Genomic DNA, 20,502 nt, shown 5'->3' on the forward strand with positions numbered 1-20,502 from the left:
TCAATAACCTCAGATATGCAGATGACACCACCCTTATGGCAGAAAGTGAAGAGGAACTGAAAAGCCTCTTGATGAAAGTAAAAGAGGAGAGTGAAAAAGTTGGCTTAAAGCTCAACATACAGAAAACGAAGGTCATGGCATCCGGTCCCATCACTTCATGGGAAATAGATGGGGAAACAGTAGAAACAGTGTCAGACCTTATTTTTTGGGGCTCCAAAATCACTGCAGATGGTGACTGCAGCCATGAAATTAAAAGACGCTTACTCCTTGGAAGAAAAGTTATGATCAACCTAGAGAGCATATTCAAAAGCAGAGACATTACTTTGCCGACTAAGGTCCGTCTAGTGAAGGGGATGGTTTTTCCTGTGGTCATGTATGGATGTGAGAGTTGGACTGTGAAGAAGGCTGAGTGCCGAAGAATTGATGCTTTTGAACTGTGGTATTGGAGAAGACTCTTGAGAGTCCCTTGGACTGCAAGGAGATCCAACCAGTCCATTCTGAAGGAGACCAACCCAGGGATTTCTTTGGAAGGAATGATGCTAAAGCTGAAACTCTAGTACTTTGGCCACCTCATGTGAAGAGTTGACTCATTGGAAAAGATTCTGATGCTGGGAGGGATTGGGGGCAGGAGGAGAAGGGGACGACCGAGGGTGAGATGGCTGGATGGCATCACTGACTCGATGGACGTGAGTCTGAGTGAACTCCAGGAGTTGGTGATGGACAGGGAGGCCTGGCGTACTGCTATTCATGGAGTCACAAAGAGTCGGACACGACTGAGCGACTGAACTGAACTGATATTTTGAGAGTAGAGTTGACTAATTGAATTTGGAGTATAAGTATAAGAGAGGGAGCAATCAATGATGGCTTCCAAATTTTTTTAGCCAGAGGACATGGAAGGATAGAGTTGCCATTTATTGAAATGAGAAATTCCACAAGAGGAATAGGTTTGGGTGGGTGTGGGAGAAATGTTGGATTGGGAATTCAGTTTTGAATTTGTTTAATTTGAATGCCTATTAGTGTCTGTATATGGAGAGGTCAAGTGGACAATTACATTTATAAGTTTGGAATTTAGAGGAGAGGCCAGGAGATATAAATCTGGGATCCATCTTCATGTAGAACCCACTATTATACTGATAGTGGGACCATAATCCAAAGAGAAAAAGGTACATAAATCACTGATTTTTAAAATTAAACTTTTATTTTGTAATAATTTTAGATTTACATTAAATTTGCAGAGATAGTGCAGAGTTCTCGTATGCCCTTCACCCTTGTATGCCCTTCCCTAATATTGCCATCTTAAATAACCATGGTACATTTATTGAAGCTAAAATACTAACATTGGTACATAACTGTTAACTAAAGTCTAGACTTTGTGCGTCATCAGTTTGAGATTACTAATTGTAATATGTGATGAAAGTTAAACATTTTCTGAAGTATCTTCATAGGTTTTTGATTGCTTTTTCTTCTCTCTTTATAGAACTAATGGCTGAAGAGTAAATCAATATGGCAAGTATGGTTCCACCAGTGAAACTGAAATGGCTTGAACACCTCAACAGCTCCTGGATTACAGAGGACAGTGAATCTATTGCTACAAGAGAGGGGGTTGCTGTTTTATATTCTAAACTGGTCAGCAATAAGGAAGTAGTACCTTTGCCTCAACAAGTTTTGTGCCTCAAAGGACCACAGCTGCCAGACTTTGAACGTGAGTCTCTTTCAAGCGATGAACAGGACCACTATCTGGATGCTCTTCTTAGCAGTCAGCTAGCACTTGCAAAGATGGTATGTTCAGATTCCCCATTTGCTGGGGCACTTCGAAAACGATTGCTTGTACTCCAGCGTGTCTTCTATGCACTTTCTAATAAATACCACGACAAAGGCAAAGTGAAACAGCAGCAGCATTCTCCGGAGAGCAGCTCTGGTTCAGCAGATGTCCATTCTGTTAGTGAACGTCCTCGGTCAAGCACTGATGCACTTATAGAAATGGGTGTTCGAACTGGTCTAAGTTTATTATTTGCACTTCTGAGACAAAGTTGGATGATGCCTGTGTCGGGACCTGGTCTCAGTCTTTGCAATGACGTTATTCATACTGCAATTGAAGTTGTGAGCTCTTTGCCACCATTATCTTTAGCAAATGAAAGCAAGATTCCACCTATGGGCTTGGATTGCTTATCACAAGTAACAACCTTTCTTAAAGGAGTAACTATTCCCAATTCTGGAGCAGACACTTTAGGTCGTAGATTGGCTTCTGAGTTGCTGCTTGGTTTAGCAGCTCAGCGAGGTTCTTTGCGGTATCTCCTTGAATGGATAGAAATGGCATTGGGGGCTTCAGCAGTTGTAAATTCCATGGAGAAAAGCAAACTACTGTCAAGCCAAGAAGGAATGATCAGCTTTGACTGCTTTATGACTATATTAATGCAGATGAGGCGTTCTTTGGTATGTATAATAAATCTCAGCTTTAAAATTCTTACCTAACAATTTTGGAAAAGGTCAGCTCAGCTTTTAGTGAATTGTTGGTAACAGTGAACGATTTGAGAATTCTACTGGTGATGTTAGGTTAGTTAAATATTTTACATACTTGGAGTGAAGAAGCTTTTATATGTGTTGATGTCAATATGTAATTTAAGGACAGACTAGTTGGTATTATGTTAAGATTTCTGAATCAGGAGTCAGGATTGTAGTTTAAGCTTTATGGCTTCTTGTATGAACTTGAGAAATTCATCTAACTTCGCTGTGTTTCAGCAAACTCAAATGTAAAATGAGGGGCCTTGGCTGGTGAGTATGGAGATCTTTTGACAAAGAAATTGCTAATTTCAAGCTTCTCAATTTTTATTAAATATTTACTATATGCTAAATATTATTCTAGGCCCTAGGGATACAGCAGAGAAAAATGTAGTTTCTTGGATCTCAGCCTAGTGGGGGAATCAGACAATGCATATAAATTTCAGGTAGTGTGAAGTTCTAAGAATTAAAATAAGGGAGGGAAAGGGAATGCAAAATGATGGACTCAAGCAGAGATTGGGGAGGGGATAGGTGTGGTATTTTAGTTAATGTGGTCAAGAAAGTCTCTGAATTGTGACATTTGAGCAGAGACCTGAATGGAGGGGAGTGATGAACTGAATGTCCTAGATCTGTAATGAATATCTTGTTCATGAATTTAATTACTTGATTATCATAAAAGAACTAACTTTGGATTCCATATTAAAGAATAAACAGTAAAATGCAGTGCAATATGATCAATTTCAAGAATTTCTGAAATTGAAACTTAGTGCTTTTTGAAAACAGAATAAAAGTTTGAAATAAGAATACAAATTTGGAATATAAAGATTAAAACATTCATAAATTGACTTAATTTCAGTTGGGTGATATTGATCAGCCTTTTTGGTGTCCTTTATCACCAGATATCATATATCATTTAACAAATTTATTTAGTTTATAAAAAATGTGTGTAAGTTTCATGTCTTACCCCCTGCCAAAAGTGAAGAGCTCTTGGATTGACAGGAATGTTTCATAAAAAACAGTTATGTTGAATTTACTTTTAAACTAGGGCATTTAAATTTTCACCTGGCTTATGTTTTGTGCTTGTGAACTGAATAGTAAATATTGGGTCATTTTTTTTACAAATAATTTTATTGTAAGTACTTGGAGACTCTAGATTATATCTATGAAAATTTGAATTTCTTAATGTTAAATAAAATGTAGACAGGAAAGCATGTGGTGCTTTGCTCCGAATCTGGAATGTTGGAAAGGCCCTATGATTTTTTATCTAAAGTAGAGACCTAAAGCCAGAGATGTGGTTATCTGAGTAAGAAAGATTTGAGGTAACAGCAGTGAAAGGCAGTTAGGCCTCTTGTGGTTTCTTATTGAATATTTAAACACGTACTTGCATATCTGTGTTTCTCATTTTATTTTGCAATTCTTAATACTTTCTGGTAATGTTCTGTAAATTTACACCATTTTCAAATATGTGATGCCATTTGATGACCTAAAATAATGTATCTGTTCTTGGTCACATGTTAATATTTCTGTGAGGAGTTACTTAATTCTTCATTTTACAGTCCCATTTATTTTCCATTGCCTTTGTCATAAAGAAAAGATGTTAATTATTACACAATCAACTTATGTGATTGTGTAATTACCCCTAGTGTATTTCCTTTTTAACCAAAATGCTAAATACCCTGAGTTAGAGGCCTTTTCCCCGCCTTACCCTCTAAACCTTATCCTGCAGTATTGCTCCTTAGTGGGAAGAGAATGCCCAAAGAAAGTTAATTACTTTTCTCTGTATCTGTTTAGCTTCGTTGTCTTTTAGCACGGTGGAAATGTTTGTATGCATATTTGGTTGTGAGTTTAAATTGGCTCTATAAGCTTAAGAAATCTTCATACTAAATATACGTACTACCTATGTAATGAGCTTTAATATTCATTTAATTAACGTATAGTATACTATTCCATTCATTTTTTTGGATTTTTACTTACTGCTTCCCAGTACCTGGCATAAGGGAAGAAGAGCTCTAACCCTCGTTGAGTGCCTGCTACCTACCAGGTGCTTTTTATAAGCAGTGTCTCATTCAATTATCTTGTTAATCTGCAAAGAAGATATTATTTACTGTTATCTTAAGGCTGAAGAAACTGTGGCCGTTATCGAAAGTTACACACCTATTTGTCAAAAGAACTGAAAGTATAGCATGTACTCCTAATTAAGCACGGATGGGCCAGGCACTGTGTTAACCAGTTCTTACAACCCCTACTCTGTTGGCAAAGCCCATGTTTTTCTCTGACTACTATAGGGAGCTTTTACACTATTTATGTGAAATAGACTGACTTTTTCCCCCATGAAGGCCTACCTTAAAGTAGATATAAAATACAATAAACTTATTTTATTGCTGGATTTCCAGTTTTCTCTCCACTTGACTTCTTTCATTTCTGGACAGAATGTTGTATACACCTACTTTCTTTTCTTCCCCTCCTAGGCTATACCCTTATGTTATAACTTTCTGTTGGGGCTGCTGCTGCTGCTAAGTCGCTTCAGTCTGTTGGGGCTAGGATACCCCAGATAGCTTTCATCAGAATTCTGGGTATATTCTGGGGAAGAATCTTGTATGTTTGTATGATTTATTTTGGCCCTCCAGGAGTCACCACAGGCCTATGTCAGATTGAATTTAATTAAATTTCAGATAGATTTTAGGGAAAAGAGATGGTTATTAACTTGAACTTTGTATATATTATTCTTTCTTGCACGGTGAGTGATAGGATCTGATGCTCTTGGTCTCCAGAATTCATATTTCTTACACTTCACAGTATTATCAGTTGTTGTTAGTTGAGAACTCATAAAGTATCTAGAACCTCTCCTGGTATACTGGACCTCATCCTGACCTGATTCTCACTATCTTAAGATTCTCTCCTCATGAGCAGCTGGGATGAAACTTACCCCCAAGCTATTAATAGAAGTTAGAGGGAGAGAAACATAACCATCAATTGAATACCTGGTATGCTTCGTCACTCAGTTGTGTCCAACTCTTTGCGACCCTTTGGATTGTAGCCCACCAGTTTCTTCTGTCCATGGGATTTTTCAGGCAAGAATACTGAAATGGATTCTCATTTCCTTTTCCAGGGTACCTTCCCTACCCAGAGATCAAACCAGCATCTCTTGTGTCTTTTGCTTTGCAGGCAAATTCTTTACTTGCTGAGCCATCGGGAAACTGGTATAAGGCCTTAAAAAAAAAGAGTTCATCCTTAAATTGTATTTACATGTGTGATTCTTACTTAATCTCCACTACCCACACATGCAGTAATTCAGAGATTTGAGTGCAAGTGTGCAAGATAATCATTAACTTATATTTAAATAAAGAGTAGGGAAATAATGTCACTGTATATCCCCACATCCTAAAAAAATAAACTAAAAATATAAACAGCAATAAAGGCATCTTTGGCCTTTGATACCACTAGGTATTTACTGTGTGCCAGATACTGCTAGGCTCTGGGTTAAAAAGATGAATAAGCTTTGTAGCATCCATGCCTTTATCTAGCTTACAGTTTAAGGAAAGAGAGTTGCATAGACATTTCATGTTAATGGTACTGGACTGTAGTAGAGGTCTGCATAGGGACAGGTCATGGGACATAGGAGGAAGGCTAGAGGGGAAGGGGCTGAAAATGAAGGGTGCCTAAGTTTAGCTGAAAAGTTAAGAGTTTGCTTGCAAACATGAGGTTTGTGAGTGAGGGAGCTGAAAAAGTCTTCAGGTGAGAGGTTTAGTGTTCACAGAGTGATGAAGGTGTGGGAGAGCAGGCTTCTGGATGTTCATGGTGGAATGGGATGAGCTAAGGCTGACAGGCTAGGTGGGGCCATGTATCCCATGCTGTGGGGTTTTGAGCTTAATTCTGTAGGCAGTGGGGAGTCACTGAAACAATTGGAAGAAGAATAAAACCAGATAGCAAGAACATAAGGAAATGTACTCCATCAAGTCTTAATGTTCTTGTCTGATTATCTTATTAATAAAAAGACAGGTGGGGAAAAAATGAAAAGGTATTATGATGGTAGGTAAAAGAAAGGTAATTCAATAAAGACCTGTAAAACCACATATTTTTGTTATTTTCATTTTCCCTGTATCTTTAGACCTTTGAACTTCCTGTTAGTAGTGTATGAATTGTTACACACTTAACATGCTTTATTTCCCAAAATGAAAAATGCCTAGATGTAGCCCTCTTTTTCTGTTATGTAGTATATTTACAAAACACATTAAGAATTCTATACAAAATGGGTTTTAGAGATGTCTTTAATCCTAATTGACTGGGGAGGGATTAGTCTCATGCTTAATACTGATTTTGAGGGGAGAACAGAAATCAACGACAGTCACTGCAGACAGATTTTGAAGAATTTTTAAAAAGATTGGTTTGGTGCAAAAATATATTAAAGACTTCCTGTGTTTTCTCTTCTTTCTCTGTGTACATCATACAAAATAATGACAATTACTGCTTCCAGTTTTGAGTTCTTTCTATGTATTAAGAACTATGCTACGGATGTTTTATGCATAATTTCAGGTGTTATCACCAACAGCCCCTAAATAAAAGAGGCATTATTCCTGTCTAAGGATAAGGAAACTAATCCTTAAGTCACATTGCCCGTAAGTCATGAAGCATAGATTTAAACATAGGTCTGTTACTGAAAACCTTATGCTGTTTTCAGTGTTTTCCTTTATACTGTAAACAGGCATAAGAAAACCGATCATTATAGCCGTGGTACCAGCTCCCAAGAAGGTATAGTAAGCTGTTGTTTCTCATCTGCTTTTGGTGACCTTTAAAGAGTGGAGTCACAGATTACAATTTTGTTTTTCCCAGAGGTTCCACACAGCTAATTATGGAATTTGGAGAGGCTGTTCCTTATAGTATTTTCTGGTATAGCCACACCTTATGTGTCTAGGAACTAGGTAATTTTGAACAGCCGGCTTCTGATAGAACTCTGAGACCTGCAAGTGGCTCTCTAAAGCCTTACTATTGGAAGTGTGAGCGTCAGACAGCAGCATTGGTGTCACTGGAAGCTTGTTAGAAATGCGGAATCTAAGGCCCCTACCTATATTTACTGAATTGGAATCTGCATTTTAACAATTTCAGGATAATTCATGTTTACATTAAAATTCCAGAAGTACCACCTTAAGGGATTAGGAGGAAAAATTGATTTGGTAGCAGTAGCTTAGCACCTAATGACCCAGCAGTAAATTAAATAGCCAATATCATTTCTTTCATTACCTAGGAATCATGTTAATTAAAATACGTTGAATTGATAAAATCATATAGTCCTGGAGTTGGATGGGATCTTACAGAGCACGTAGGCCCAAATCCCTTCTACGGTAGAGGATATACTTTTCTATGGTATGTTTGCCAGGTGATCATATAGAATGTATTTTTACAAACAGTAGCCTTTGAAATAAAGACATCAATGAAAATTTTACAATTATAGGATTGCTAAATCAGAGAAGGAACTTGATATTTGTGATGTAAAGATTTAAGAATATAGGAATTTGAGGGAACAGTGTAGGTCAAGTTCACTCTGATTTATCAGTTTTCAGTAAAAGAATGATTTCTGGTCATAACCATTGGGTCCTTTTGTGGAGGAATTGCATAGGAGGAACTGGTTTGGGTGAATGGGGGAAATGTTAGATTGGGAGTTTAGTTTTGAATATGTTTATTTGAGATGCCTGTAAGTTGTCTATAAATGGACAGTCAAGTGGACAATTACATTAGACTGTTAGTCCCAGAGAGGAGCTGTGATTCCTCAGCTATGAACTGACTTGTGGGACTTTTGTTATGCCAAAACTAAGGAGGAACAGACTTAACTGCTCTTCTGGTCAGGATCATCAGTTAAGTTGGTTATATGCTGCTTTATTCTTGGAGCAAGTGAACAAGGCAGCCCCAGGGAAGTCAAGTATTCTTGCCTGGGAAATCCCATGGATAGAGGAGCATGAAGGGCTACAGTGCATGGGGTCGCAAAGAGTCAGACTCGACCGAGCGACTTTCACTTCACTTCGTTTATTAAACATTGGTCACCCAAAGAGTGTGTAATTGACAAAATTCTGCCTCTTTGACTGTTTCTGTGTTAAACCTGTGACCCTTAGAACAGATCACTGTTTAATAAGATAATCAGTGAGGGATTGGTACTTAATTTACTGCTTCACTCAATAGCCACATCTTTTACAATACATAAAAGTTGGTTTCATGATGTAATGTTAGGATTTGATCTTAAAGCACATAATTATATAAACAGTTCTTTAAACGTTTTGTGGACAGTTTAAGTGATTTTAATATATGTCTCTCTCTTTACCAAACTGTATTCCACAATATCTTAATTATAGGGTTCATCTGCTGATCGGAGTCAGTGGAGGGAACCAACCAGAACATCTGATGGCTTGTGCTCACTCTATGAGGCAGCGTTGTGTCTCTTTGAAGAGGTATGTAATAATCATGGCTTTAAATAATCATACATTAAAAGTTGCTTTGTCAAGGAATAAACTGGAAGATTGTGATTGACATATACACACTACTAGATATAAAATAAATAACTTATGAAGACTGACTGTATAGCTCAGGGAACTCTGTAGTGGCCTGTGTGGGAAAAGAGTCCAAAAGGAGTAGATAGATGTATACGTATCACAGATTCACTTTGCTGTACATCTGAAACTAACACAACATTGGAAATCAACTATACTCCAATAAAAATTAAAGAAGAAAAACAAAAAGTTAGTTTGTCTTAAAATGCTTCTGTTTATCCCTTAAAAATAATCCAATTCTGTCTCTGGAAAGGATGCAAAAGAAAGTGGTGTCAATGATTGGTTGCTTCTAGAAAGTGGAGCTGGGGTGTCGTATAAGGGCTGGGAGGGAGACATATTTGTCAATGCATACCCTTTTATTCATTTTGGACTTTGTATAAGGTGCGTTTTTTTAATTTAAAAATTTATTATTAAAACAGATAAGAAACACAAACATGTGCCTAAATGGAATTATTATAAAACAAATAGCCTTTTAATCTGTGCTCAGGAAAGAAAGAAAACTTTACCAGCAACTCTAGAAACCCTTTCATGTCCTGGTCATTATCCCTTTCCTCCTTCTCCAAAGAACCACTATCCTGAGAGTAGTCACTTCCTTGCATTTCTTTATAGTTGTGTGCATCCCTGGACACCATAGTTCAGTCTTGTCTAGCTAAAAAAAAATCATATGTATATGTTTATCTTTTCCTTCAATGTATTTGTCCAGGGACCTGGACTTTTTAGGTTGTAGAATTTCCTACCATCTGGATTTTGTTAATTGATTACTCATAATACAGTTCCTATGTATTTCTTGTATTTTGACAGGTGAATCTAGAGATTTGATCTGTTCCAGGTTTGATCTCTTTGGCAAGATCATACATGGTGTTGTGATCTTTCATCTGGTTGTCTGTCTTTTTGTAGTACTAGCAACCCTGAATTCTTAATGATCAGATCTATTAATTCATTGGTGCTTGGTTGCAAAATGGTACTATTCTAATTATATCTTTCATCTTTCAGTTGTTAGTTGGAATGTTTTCATGAAGAGATGATTCCCTTATTGACTGTTTGGTTACCTTGTGACAGTTCAAATAGGAAAAGCAGAATAAATGTTTGATTCAAAAAAATTTTTAACACTAATTTTTATTTACTAGTTTTCAGTTTAATGAACTGGTCTTCTGTCATCCTTCAAGCTTGACCAGTTGATTTCACTTGAAAATGCTATTACAAACTCAGATTTAAACCTATTCAAGTTTTACTTGACTGAATTATCATCTGTAGTGAAGCTGGTACTATCTTATCTTTGGCCAACAGTCTTTCAGGGTAATAGTCTCTTCCGGGTGGTTCCCAAGTTCTTTTAACATAGACCTAATAATCTTTGAGGAGAAGGCAGTGGCACCCCACTCCAGTACTCTTGCCTGGAAAATCCCATGGATAGAGGAGCCTGGTGGGCTGTGGTCCATGGGGTCGCTAAGAGTCGGATATGACTGAGTAACTTCACTTTCACTCTTCACTTTCATGCATTGGAGAAGGAAATGGCAACCCACTCCAGTATTCTTGCCTGGAGAATCCTGGGGACGGGGGAGCCTGGTGGGCTTCCGTCTATGGGGTCACACAGAGTCGCACACGACTGAAGCGACTTAGCAGTAATCTTTGATAGCTTCCTTGCTAACTGACCCATCAAATTGTTCTGAACTCAAGATGGACTCATCTTACACATTTCTTGATCTGGATCTGCAGCTAGCTAGCTATTTCTCCATAAGCCTTGGTTTCTTTTGGTGGAAAATAGTATTTTAGGATCACAATCAGTGTGCTCATCACTACTGTATCAGTGTTATTTTTCTAGGCTCTTACAGTAGAACCAGGAAGCTTGTTTGTGTGTGTGTGTGTCTGTGTGTGTGTACATGTGTACGAGTATTTAAAGCTAATAGCATACCTTTTTAGTTGACACTTTCAATTTCTGGGCTATAGAATTTTTACTTACCTTTTTCTATATTACAGTCATCTCTCCTTTCTTTCAAAGTAAGAACATCAGTTTTCAAGGTACAGGGATGTAAAATTAGAATATCCTGTAATTATTTATTTTGGTCACATAGTATGGCACATAGAGTAATCCTCAAATAAGACAAATACTACCATCATATGTTTACTAACAAATGCTTTTTACATATGATTTCCCCATTTCTTGTAGTTGTATTGTACGTACATACTCAGAGCATGCATAACTCTGCGTTATAACTCTCACTTAGTATGAGTTCTATAAATAACTACATCTTTAATGCTCACTGCCAGTTTCTCTTAGTGTCTCTCTATTCTTTTTAGTTGTCTGAAGCTTATTCTCTAGTAGAATCCTCAGTAAAGAATTATGGAAAAGATTCTCTTAGTTCTTACATGTTAATTGCTATGCTTTTTATACTTAAAAGTCACTTTCCAGAAGAGAGAAGATAAAATCTTTGGCTCACATTTTCTTTCCTTCTACTTCTTATCCATTTTTTTCTGTCATAAACCTTTGCTGCTGAGGTCTGAAGATAATCTGATTTTCTTTCATATATTTATGAGTCACATGCTTGTTTTGCTGAGAAGCCCAAAGGATCTCTTCGTAAGAAATTGGTAATTTTGCTAGAATACATCTTGATGTTATTCATTTAGGGTTGATATTCTAGAGATGTGAAGATTTCAATATGTAGTCTGAAATCTTTTTTATTTCAGGGAAGTTTCCATAAATTATTGTTTTTAGTACTATTTTTACTCTTTTTTTATTTGGTTCTCTTCTAGGACTCCTGTTGCTTATTTGTTGGATCTTTGCCTAACTAGTAATTCTCACGTTTTCTTTAATACTTTTTATATGATTTTCATTTCTTTTTTATTTCTAAACAACTTGTATCCTTTTAATCTTTTGTTGCTCTTACGATATTATCTTTTCTATTTATTTCCTCTCAGATTCCCTATAGTTTACTCATTTCCAAAATGATGTTTTTTCTTTTATTTCTAATTCTTTTTTGAGTCTGTCACCTTATTCTTGAACAAGTCTATTTCAGATTTGTGCTTTTCTTTGATGTCTTGTTTCATTTTCTCAATCCCTTTAGCTGGCTTTGAAATAGGTTACAGTTTGATATGTCTTGTGGGCAGTTCTCTTCTGGCTTGCTTTTATTTAAAAGTAGTGATGTTATTCTGTCTCTTCCCTCCCCCGCTCCCCCCAATAATAGCTTCATATGGAATTTGACCTTTGTACTTTTCTGTTGCTTATTTTTATGAAAAATTTGTTTTATTTTCCTAAATTTTTAGAACGGGATGAGATTCAAGGTAGCTTTCCTAAATCCAAAGACTCCCCTCCTCTATTATTTTTATGTAATATTATAAAAAAAGAAGTAAGATGGTTTCCAGCATATTTCCCTCCCCACCTTTTATCTTAAGCTTCTCTCTTTTCTCTCTGTTGTTCCCATTCTGCTAAACTTTTATTCCACTCCTAGTGTTTCTGCTTTGCATGAGGGCTGTATTCTGGAAGGGAGTACTGGCTTGTCAGTTTCAAGAGGTCACCGAATTAGATTGCTCTAGCTTCTTGCAGACTTCTCATGGATCCTTTGTACTTACCTGCTTTTTAGAGAGGGCAAAGCTCTTCCCAGTTGCAGCGGCTTAGATTGGCTCCCTGTTCTTTCTGGTGAGTACTGGGTTGGTTGTTTTGGGCCTTTTTCTTCCTCTTCGATCTGTCAGGTATTCTCTGGCTTCCTCCTGTACAGATATATTACTGTGCACATTCTGTGTTTGGTAGTGGTTTGTTTGCACCTGCTCATAGTTTGGAGTTATTGGAACTATGTTTGTCTAGTTTTATTGTGAATGTTAAGCATGAGTTTGGAGTTTTGCCTTCTTCTTGTTCTGTGCAGTGATTCCATGTTTGGAAAACTACATTGCTGCTGCTATTGTCATCTTCCTAGAATTCTTCCCACCCTGTAGTTGTTTTTAAAAAACATTTCTAAGTCTTTTGAATAAATTTTTTTTTACTTCCTCCCCCATTCCCTCTACTTCTTCCTCTCTTTCCCGCTTTGCTCTCCTTCTGTCTCTCTTCCCCTCTCCCCTTCCCTTCCCCTTCTCCTTCCCTGTCCCCTCAACTTCTCCTCCTCTTTCTTTTTTGTGGGGGTCGGGGAAGGAGGGCTGTGATTTTTTAAGCCCTATTATAGAATGGTAATCCATCCAGTATATAATGGGCCTCCCCTGTGCCTCAGATGGTGAGGAATCTGCCTGCAATGCGGGAGACCCAGGTTTGATCCCTAGGTCAGGAAGATCCTCTGGAGAAGGTAATGCAACCCATCCCAGTATTCTTGCCTGGAGAATTCCATGGACAGAGAAGCCTGGCTGGTTACAGTCCATGGGATCGCAAAGAATTGGATACAACTGAGTGACTGTCACTTCACTTCAGTATATATTCCAAGACCCCCAATGGATGCCTGAAATTGTAAATAGTACCAAACCCCATAAATACCATGTTATTTCCTATATATACATATCTATGTTAAAACTTAATTTATAAATTAGGTACAATAAGAGAACATCCAAATTGCTAGCATAGCTCCTCTTGGACTTTGGGGCCATTATTAAGTAAAATAAGGATTACTTGAACACAGGCACCGAAATACTGGCAGTTGAGCAGATTACCAGATGGCTACTAAGTGACTAATGGGTGAATAGTTTATGTAATGTGGCTATGCTGGACAGAGGGATGTTACTCAGAACAGTATGCAGTTTAACATTTATGAATTATTTATTTCTGGAATTTTCCATTTAATGTTTTCAGATGACAGTTGACTGCTAATAACTGAAGCCACAAAAAAGTGAAACTGTGGGAAAAGGGAGACTACTGTAATAGATCTTGAGATAAATTCTAACTTACTTGAGCCCATAATCCTTATTTTGGCAGCAGAATTTCAGATCTTTTATTAGGGACTAACAGCCTTTATTTATGCACATTTTGTGTGTTCTCAGAACTCTCCTGGTGTTCACTGAAAATTATTTGACACACATATTCTCTTGTTTTTGGGTACTATTTAAAGGTTCTGACTGAAATTACTCTATACCTTCCCATTTAATGGTCTGGTGATATATTGGCTTTTAAAGATTCCTCTTTTCTTTTGCTTGATTCAGAAAAAAACAAAACCAATAAATAAATAAATAAAAAGCTTTAAAAAGCAGTCAACAAATTGAAAACTACTGTAGTCAGAGATAATATCTTTATTGTATAGGATTCATATAGGTCAATAAAAAATCCACTGAGCTCTAATAAATGAATGGATGCAAATTAGTGGTAAGCAAATAGTTGGGAAAATTTTAGTTCTGGTGATAATAAGGAACTGTGAAGTTAAAAGAATGCAACCTCTTTTTCCCCAGTGAACTTTAAAAAAAATTTTAAAGCATAATAGTTACTGGTATGAATGCATTGAGACTGGTACTCTTACATAGGCCTATTCATTGGTTAGGGAAACTGATGACAACCCTGGTTCTATGCTTTTGGCAGGGTTTTGAGGAGAGAGGAGGGGAGAGGAGAAGCCTGAATTTTTATAAAGCATTATGAATGGCAATAGACTTTACCATTATATTCAACACAAATGGTAAATAAGCCATGATTTTTTATATAGCTATATTTATATATACATATAGATGTACATATATAGATAATGTATATATACATTGTATATAATATATATACAGTGTATATATAATGTATGTATGGATAATGTAGATAATGTATATACAATTATATATTATATATATAGATAATGTAGATAGATTATATAGATAATATACATATAGATATATACATGTATATGTATATATATATAATGGCCCAGAGCAATTCAACACTCACATATGTATCTACACATATCTATACATGTATAGATATATATACACATAGATATACATATATACCTATGTGTATATATATATCTATACATATATACATGTATACATATGTGTAGATACGTGTGTGAGTGTTGAATTGCTCTGGGCCATTATTGTTTTTAGGGACGCTCTCATTTTATTCATAATATCACACCAGTTACAAAGGCAATTTGGTATGGTATGTTTCAGGAATCATATGATTGTTGTCATTTTTTGCATATAATAGTCCCATTTCTGAGTTTCTCTACTAAGGAAAGTAATTAAACATGTAGCAGCAGCTATATTCTTAAAAATGGCTTATATAACTAATAAGTAGAAAGAATCTGAATGTCCTTTTGAAGGAAAATGCTTAAGTAAATTGTGATTTTTACATCAGATGAAGTATTGTTGGTTCAATTATGAAGACTAGGTAGACAAAGAAAATTCTGTATGGTCACTTTGTGTCATCATTTGTATATCCACTGTGATAACTGTTAAAAAGCATGTATATGCAGAACTCTGGAAGGACATATATTAAAAAAGGTAACATATATTAAGGTGATAGGATTATTAAAGGTGCAGTTTTTCTACTTGTTTTTCTATAGTACTGTTTTATGTGTTAATAAAATATTTAGGTATAAAAGTTGATTGTGTCTTCTCCTCCCCATTTTTGCCATGTTTGTTAATATCCTTTAGTGATTTTTTTCTGTAGGAGTAGATAATCTAGCCATCTGTGTTTAAGATTGGATGTGTTGTTCTTAGGTTATTTGAGCAGTTGAGATAGTTTTAGAAGAAAGAAAGTCAACAATTTCAGAGAATATTTATAAAAATATCTATACTAAAAATGTCTTAAGTGTTCATTGCATATTTCTTATTTTAATAGGTTTGCAGAATGGCTTCTGATTATTCAAGAACATGTGCTAGCCCTGATAGCATTCAGACTGGTGATACTCCCATTGTTTCAGAAACCTGTGAGGTTTATGTTTGGGGGAGCAATAGCAGCCATCAGTTGGTAGAAGGCACACAGGAGAAAATACTACAACCCAAACTGGCTCCTAGTTTCTCTGATGCTCAGACTGTGAGTTCTCTGCATATTTTACAAATTGGTAGATGACAGAGATTGCTTTAAATAATGTTATGAGTGGGATTTTTTGGTGTTTTGTTTTTATGAGTGAATGTTCTTGCTTGTTTTCTTATCTGTATTGTTTCTATACTATACTGCATCAGTTTTTGCATTTTTATAGAAAAAATATTTTAAGTCCCTCATTTTCCTAACAGTATTTCCAAGTTTTAAAAAATCAAATTTGCATCAAGAGTTTCAAAAAGAATTATGAATGTCAACAGACTTACCATATATTCAACACAAATAGTAAATAAGACTAGGTAAAAATTAGAATTTTCCTTTTGCCATATTGCATTTCATTTTCTTATTGTGATCATTTTTTTTTACCTTTGTAGCTACCTTTTAGGCAAATTGGAACTTTCTGTATTTTTATTAAAATATATGTTTTTCTCAAATGAATTTAGAATAAATATTACATGGTTCTTCTTACAATGGACCTTAAGGAATTACAGGAAAATTTTACTTCTTTCCCTTCACCAGTTATATTGGAGGAGGCTAAAACATTTACTTTGTTGTTTTGTTGAACCAAAACTGGATAGATAACCTGAAAAGATAAAAATACATTAATTTGAGTTAACAATGAAGTCAATATGAATAGGCCATTAATAATGTTCTTAATTTTTCTGTTTACTTCTTAATCTCTGTGGAGATGCATTTCTACTTTAAAAGATTTCCTTTGAGCTTCTTTGGTAAGATAAACTTTAATATTATACTTTGATTCTCACAGAAGCATTTTATATCTGATTCTGTTTGTTTATAGATTGAAGCTGGACAATACTGCACTTTTGTCATTTCTACAGATGGCTCTGTTAGAGCTTGTGGTAAAGGCAGCTATGGAAGACTAGGCCTTGGCGACTCTAATAATCAGTCTACTTTAAAAAAGTTAACATTTGAGCCTCACAGGTCCATTAAAAAGGTCTCATCTTCTAAAGGATCTGATGGTCATACTTTAGCTTTCACTACGGAAGGAGAAGTCTTCAGCTGGGGAGATGGTGATTATGGGAAACTGGGACATGGAAATAGTTCAACACAGAAATATCCCAAGCTTATTCAGGGCCCTCTGCAGGGAAAGGTATGTGCCTTCTTTTTGGATTTAAAAATAATTAGTTGCACTGGTACTCATGATTGCTATAATAGAAAATACCTTTCAGATTTTGGTGTATTCTGAGGTAGCCCCCCTCCTAACCCTTTGGCTTATCTTTTGTATGTCTGCTTGATGGTTTACAGCACACTTTCACATATAGTTTTAAATTTTAATTCTTCTAACAGCCTTATTAAAGCAGTTATTATTTTCATTTTACAGAAGGAAACTGAGAATCATCTATTTCATAAATATTTATCTAGTACCTTACATGGGATTCCCTGGTGGCTCAGACGGTAAAGCGTCTGCCCACAATGTGGGAGACCTGGGTTTGATCCCTGGGCCGAGAAGACCCCTTGGAGAAGAAGATGGCAATCCATTCCAGTACTCTTGCCTAGAAAATTCAATGGATGGAGGAGCCTGGTGGGCTACAGTCCATGGGGTCGCAAAGAGTCAGACACAACTGAGCAACTTCACTTTCTTTTCCAAGTGCCAGGCAGTGTTTTAGGCATTTGACATATAATAGTGAACAAAAGGGGCTTCCCTGGTAGCTCAACTGGTAAAGAATCTGCCTGCAATGCAGGAGACCCTGGTACAATTCCTGTGTTAGGAAGATCCTCTGGAGAAGGTGTTCTTGGGCTTCACTGGTGGCTCAGATGGTACAGAATCTGCCTGCAATGTGGGGGATCTGGGTTTGATCCCTGGGTTGGGAAGATCCCCTGGAGGAGGGCATGGCAACCCACTCCGGTGTTCTTGCCTAAAGAAGCCCTGTGGACAGAGGTACTTGGCAGGCTACAGTCCATGGGATTGCAAAGAGTCAGACATGACTGAGTGACTAAGCACAGCACAGTGAACAAAAGAGACAAGATTCTTACTCTCGTGGATCTTTAATCTGTGGGCTGGAGATAATAAATAAGTAAGCAAACATAGAAAGTAATTTCAAATAATGGTAAATAAAAAATTGAGTAATGTAACAGATACTAACTTTGATGGGGTGTGGTACTAGATAATGAGATCAGAGGGTTCTCTTGTAGTAAATGGCATTTTAACAAAAAACTTAAATGAGGCATTAAAAGTGGTTAAATAAGTTGCCCAAGGTCATACACAAATAATTAGCACCATTAGAAATTGAATCTAGAACTCCTCTTTTTCTCTTTTATCTTTCCTTAAACAAATGAAGTCATTTTCCTAACTTAAAGTTATATGCAATTTGTAAGTTCCTCCATTTTAAGATTGCATTTTCTCTATGAATATTTTCTTTTATAAAAACCTTTAAAATTTAAATTTTATTTTATACCAGAATTAAAAGTGGGATACTTTCATGGGAGTTTGTCTGACAAGGTTGGCCATCAAATGAATTTTCAGTTGAGTTTAGTTGAGTCACTCAGCCTTGTCCGACTGTTTGCGACCCCATGAACCACAGCACACCAAGCCTCCCTGTCCATCACCAATTCCTGGAGTCCACCCAAACCCGTGTCCATTCAGTCGGTGATGCCATCCAACCATCTCATCCTCTGTCGTCCCCTTTTCCTCCTGCCCTTAATCTTTCCCAGCATCATGGTCTTTTCAAATGAGTCAGCTCTTCGCATGAGGTGGCCAAAGTATTGGAGTTGCAGCTTCAAAATCAGTCCTACCAATGAACACCCAGGACTGATCCTCTTTGGGATGGACTGGTTGGATCTCCTTGCAGCCCGAGGGACTCTCAAGAGTCTGTTCCAACACCACAGTTCAAAAGCATCAATCCTTTGGTGCTCAGCTTTCTTTATAGTCCAGCTCTCAATCCATACATGACCGCTGGAAGAACCATAGCCTTGACTAGACGGACCTTCGTTGGCAAAGTAATGTCTCTGCTTTTTAATATGCTGTCTTGATTGGTCATAACTTTTCTTCCAAGGAGTAAGCGTCTTTTAATTTCATGGCTGCAGTCACCATCTGCAGTGATTTTGGAGCCCCCCAAAATAAAGTCTGACACTGTTTCCACTGTTTCCCATCTATTTCCCATGAAGTGATGGGACCAGATGCCATGATCTTTGTTTTCTGAATGTTGAGCTTTAAGCCAACTTTTTCACTCTCTTTCACTTTCATCAAGAGGCTCTTTAGTTTCTCTTCACTTTCTGCCATAATGGTGGTATCATCTGCATATCTGAGGTTATTGATATTTCTCCCAGCAATCTTGATTCCAGCTTGTGCTTCCTCCAGCCCAGGAACTGTTGCTTCCTGACCTGCATACAGGTTTCTTAAGAGGCAAGTCAGGTGGTCTGGTATTTGCTGGAGCAAATGAATTTTACTTTATTAAAAAATGTTTAAGATATCAGCCTTAAAGCAGTGAGCCTTAGAACATTCCAGTTAACATCAAGGGATCTTTTGATAAAGTGTTGAACATGGGACTCTAAGAAACTTCAGAAAATACTCTTTAAAATTATATTGTTTTTAGTTTTTCTAGTACCTTTTTTTCTTAATCTCCATTGTTTTAAATTTTTTGGCCCTGTTTCATGACTTTAAACCCAGTGATTGAACCCAGGCCACCACCATGAAAGCGCTTAGTCCTAACCACTGGACCTCCAGGGAATTCCCTGCTTATATTCTTTTAATGTTCCATTTTACAGTGGAAACATTACCAGTTAAAAATAACTTAGTATGAATATCATGAAGGAAAAAGTCCCCAAAAATGAATTAATAATTTACAGGTAAAAATTTCAGAAATTCTTAGTAGATTATCTAAAATGTATTGGGTGCTCAGTATTTTTAATTGAATCTTAGATTTTCTAAAGTGAGTTCTGACTTTTGCAGATTAAAAAATGTGGTTATTAGTACAGATATTTTTCTGTTTATTTTTCAGAAGTTAGTGAATTTGATCATTGTTAAAAGGTATAAGTGATCCCCCAAATTGTGCTGCCATGTACCCTTATTTCCCTGATTCTGCTTAGCAACTCTGTAGCTATTTGAGGGTAAAGAGATACTGTTAGGAGTTTAATTGATAAAAACTTATACACTCCTTAGATCTTCTTTCATTGGTAACAGTGTGTTTTTGAGAGTTAGCCCTTTTATGTAATGAATTTTTCTTGATTGACCAGGACTGGATTATATTTAAAATTTTAAATGTTTTATTTAAAATTTTTTCTTTGTGTCATGAGTGTTCAGCCCCATCCAGCTCTTTGAGTAAAGAGTTGATTGGTGATGTAGTAATGTTGCAGGTGATTAGATTGGTGTATTTGGGGCGGGGAGGCAAGGGTTGAGAGGGTGCTGCTAACCTTTATAATCTCTTCGTAAGAATTAAGAAACGTTGTCCTTTCTTGGTAGAAGTCAGAGCTTGTGGCTTGGCCAACAGAGCTTTGGCTGTATTTCAGCACTTTTTTGACCCTTTAGCTAGGCACCCTTGTCTGGAGCAAAAGCTTCTAAACTGTACATGGAACTTCCTG

At 36.6% G+C, this 20,502-nt stretch overlaps 1 protein-coding gene across 43 annotated transcripts in view; it reads left to right on the forward strand.

The window, feature by feature from the left end:
• HERC1 (HECT and RLD domain containing E3 ubiquitin protein ligase family member 1) overlaps positions 1-20,502 on the forward strand; it is a 210,765-nt gene that overhangs the window by 50,656 nt on the left and 139,607 nt on the right. For all 43 annotated transcript variants that reach the window (XM_060417792.1, XM_060417800.1, XM_060417813.1 and 40 more), the window contains 4 exons: positions 1,478-2,433; positions 8,841-8,936; positions 15,763-15,957; positions 16,763-17,074. In XM_060417792.1, coding sequence (XP_060273775.1) covers positions 1,504-2,433; positions 8,841-8,936; positions 15,763-15,957; positions 16,763-17,074 — 1,533 coding nt within the window. In that variant the 5' untranslated portion in view covers positions 1,478-1,503. The remainder of the gene's footprint in view (positions 1-1,477; positions 2,434-8,840; positions 8,937-15,762; positions 15,958-16,762; positions 17,075-20,502) is intronic.

Source organism: Ovis aries, chromosome 7, assembly GCF_016772045.2.
Source record: "Ovis aries strain OAR_USU_Benz2616 breed Rambouillet chromosome 7, ARS-UI_Ramb_v3.0, whole genome shotgun sequence".
NCBI classification, from domain to species: Eukaryota; Metazoa; Chordata; class Mammalia; order Artiodactyla; family Bovidae; genus Ovis; species Ovis aries.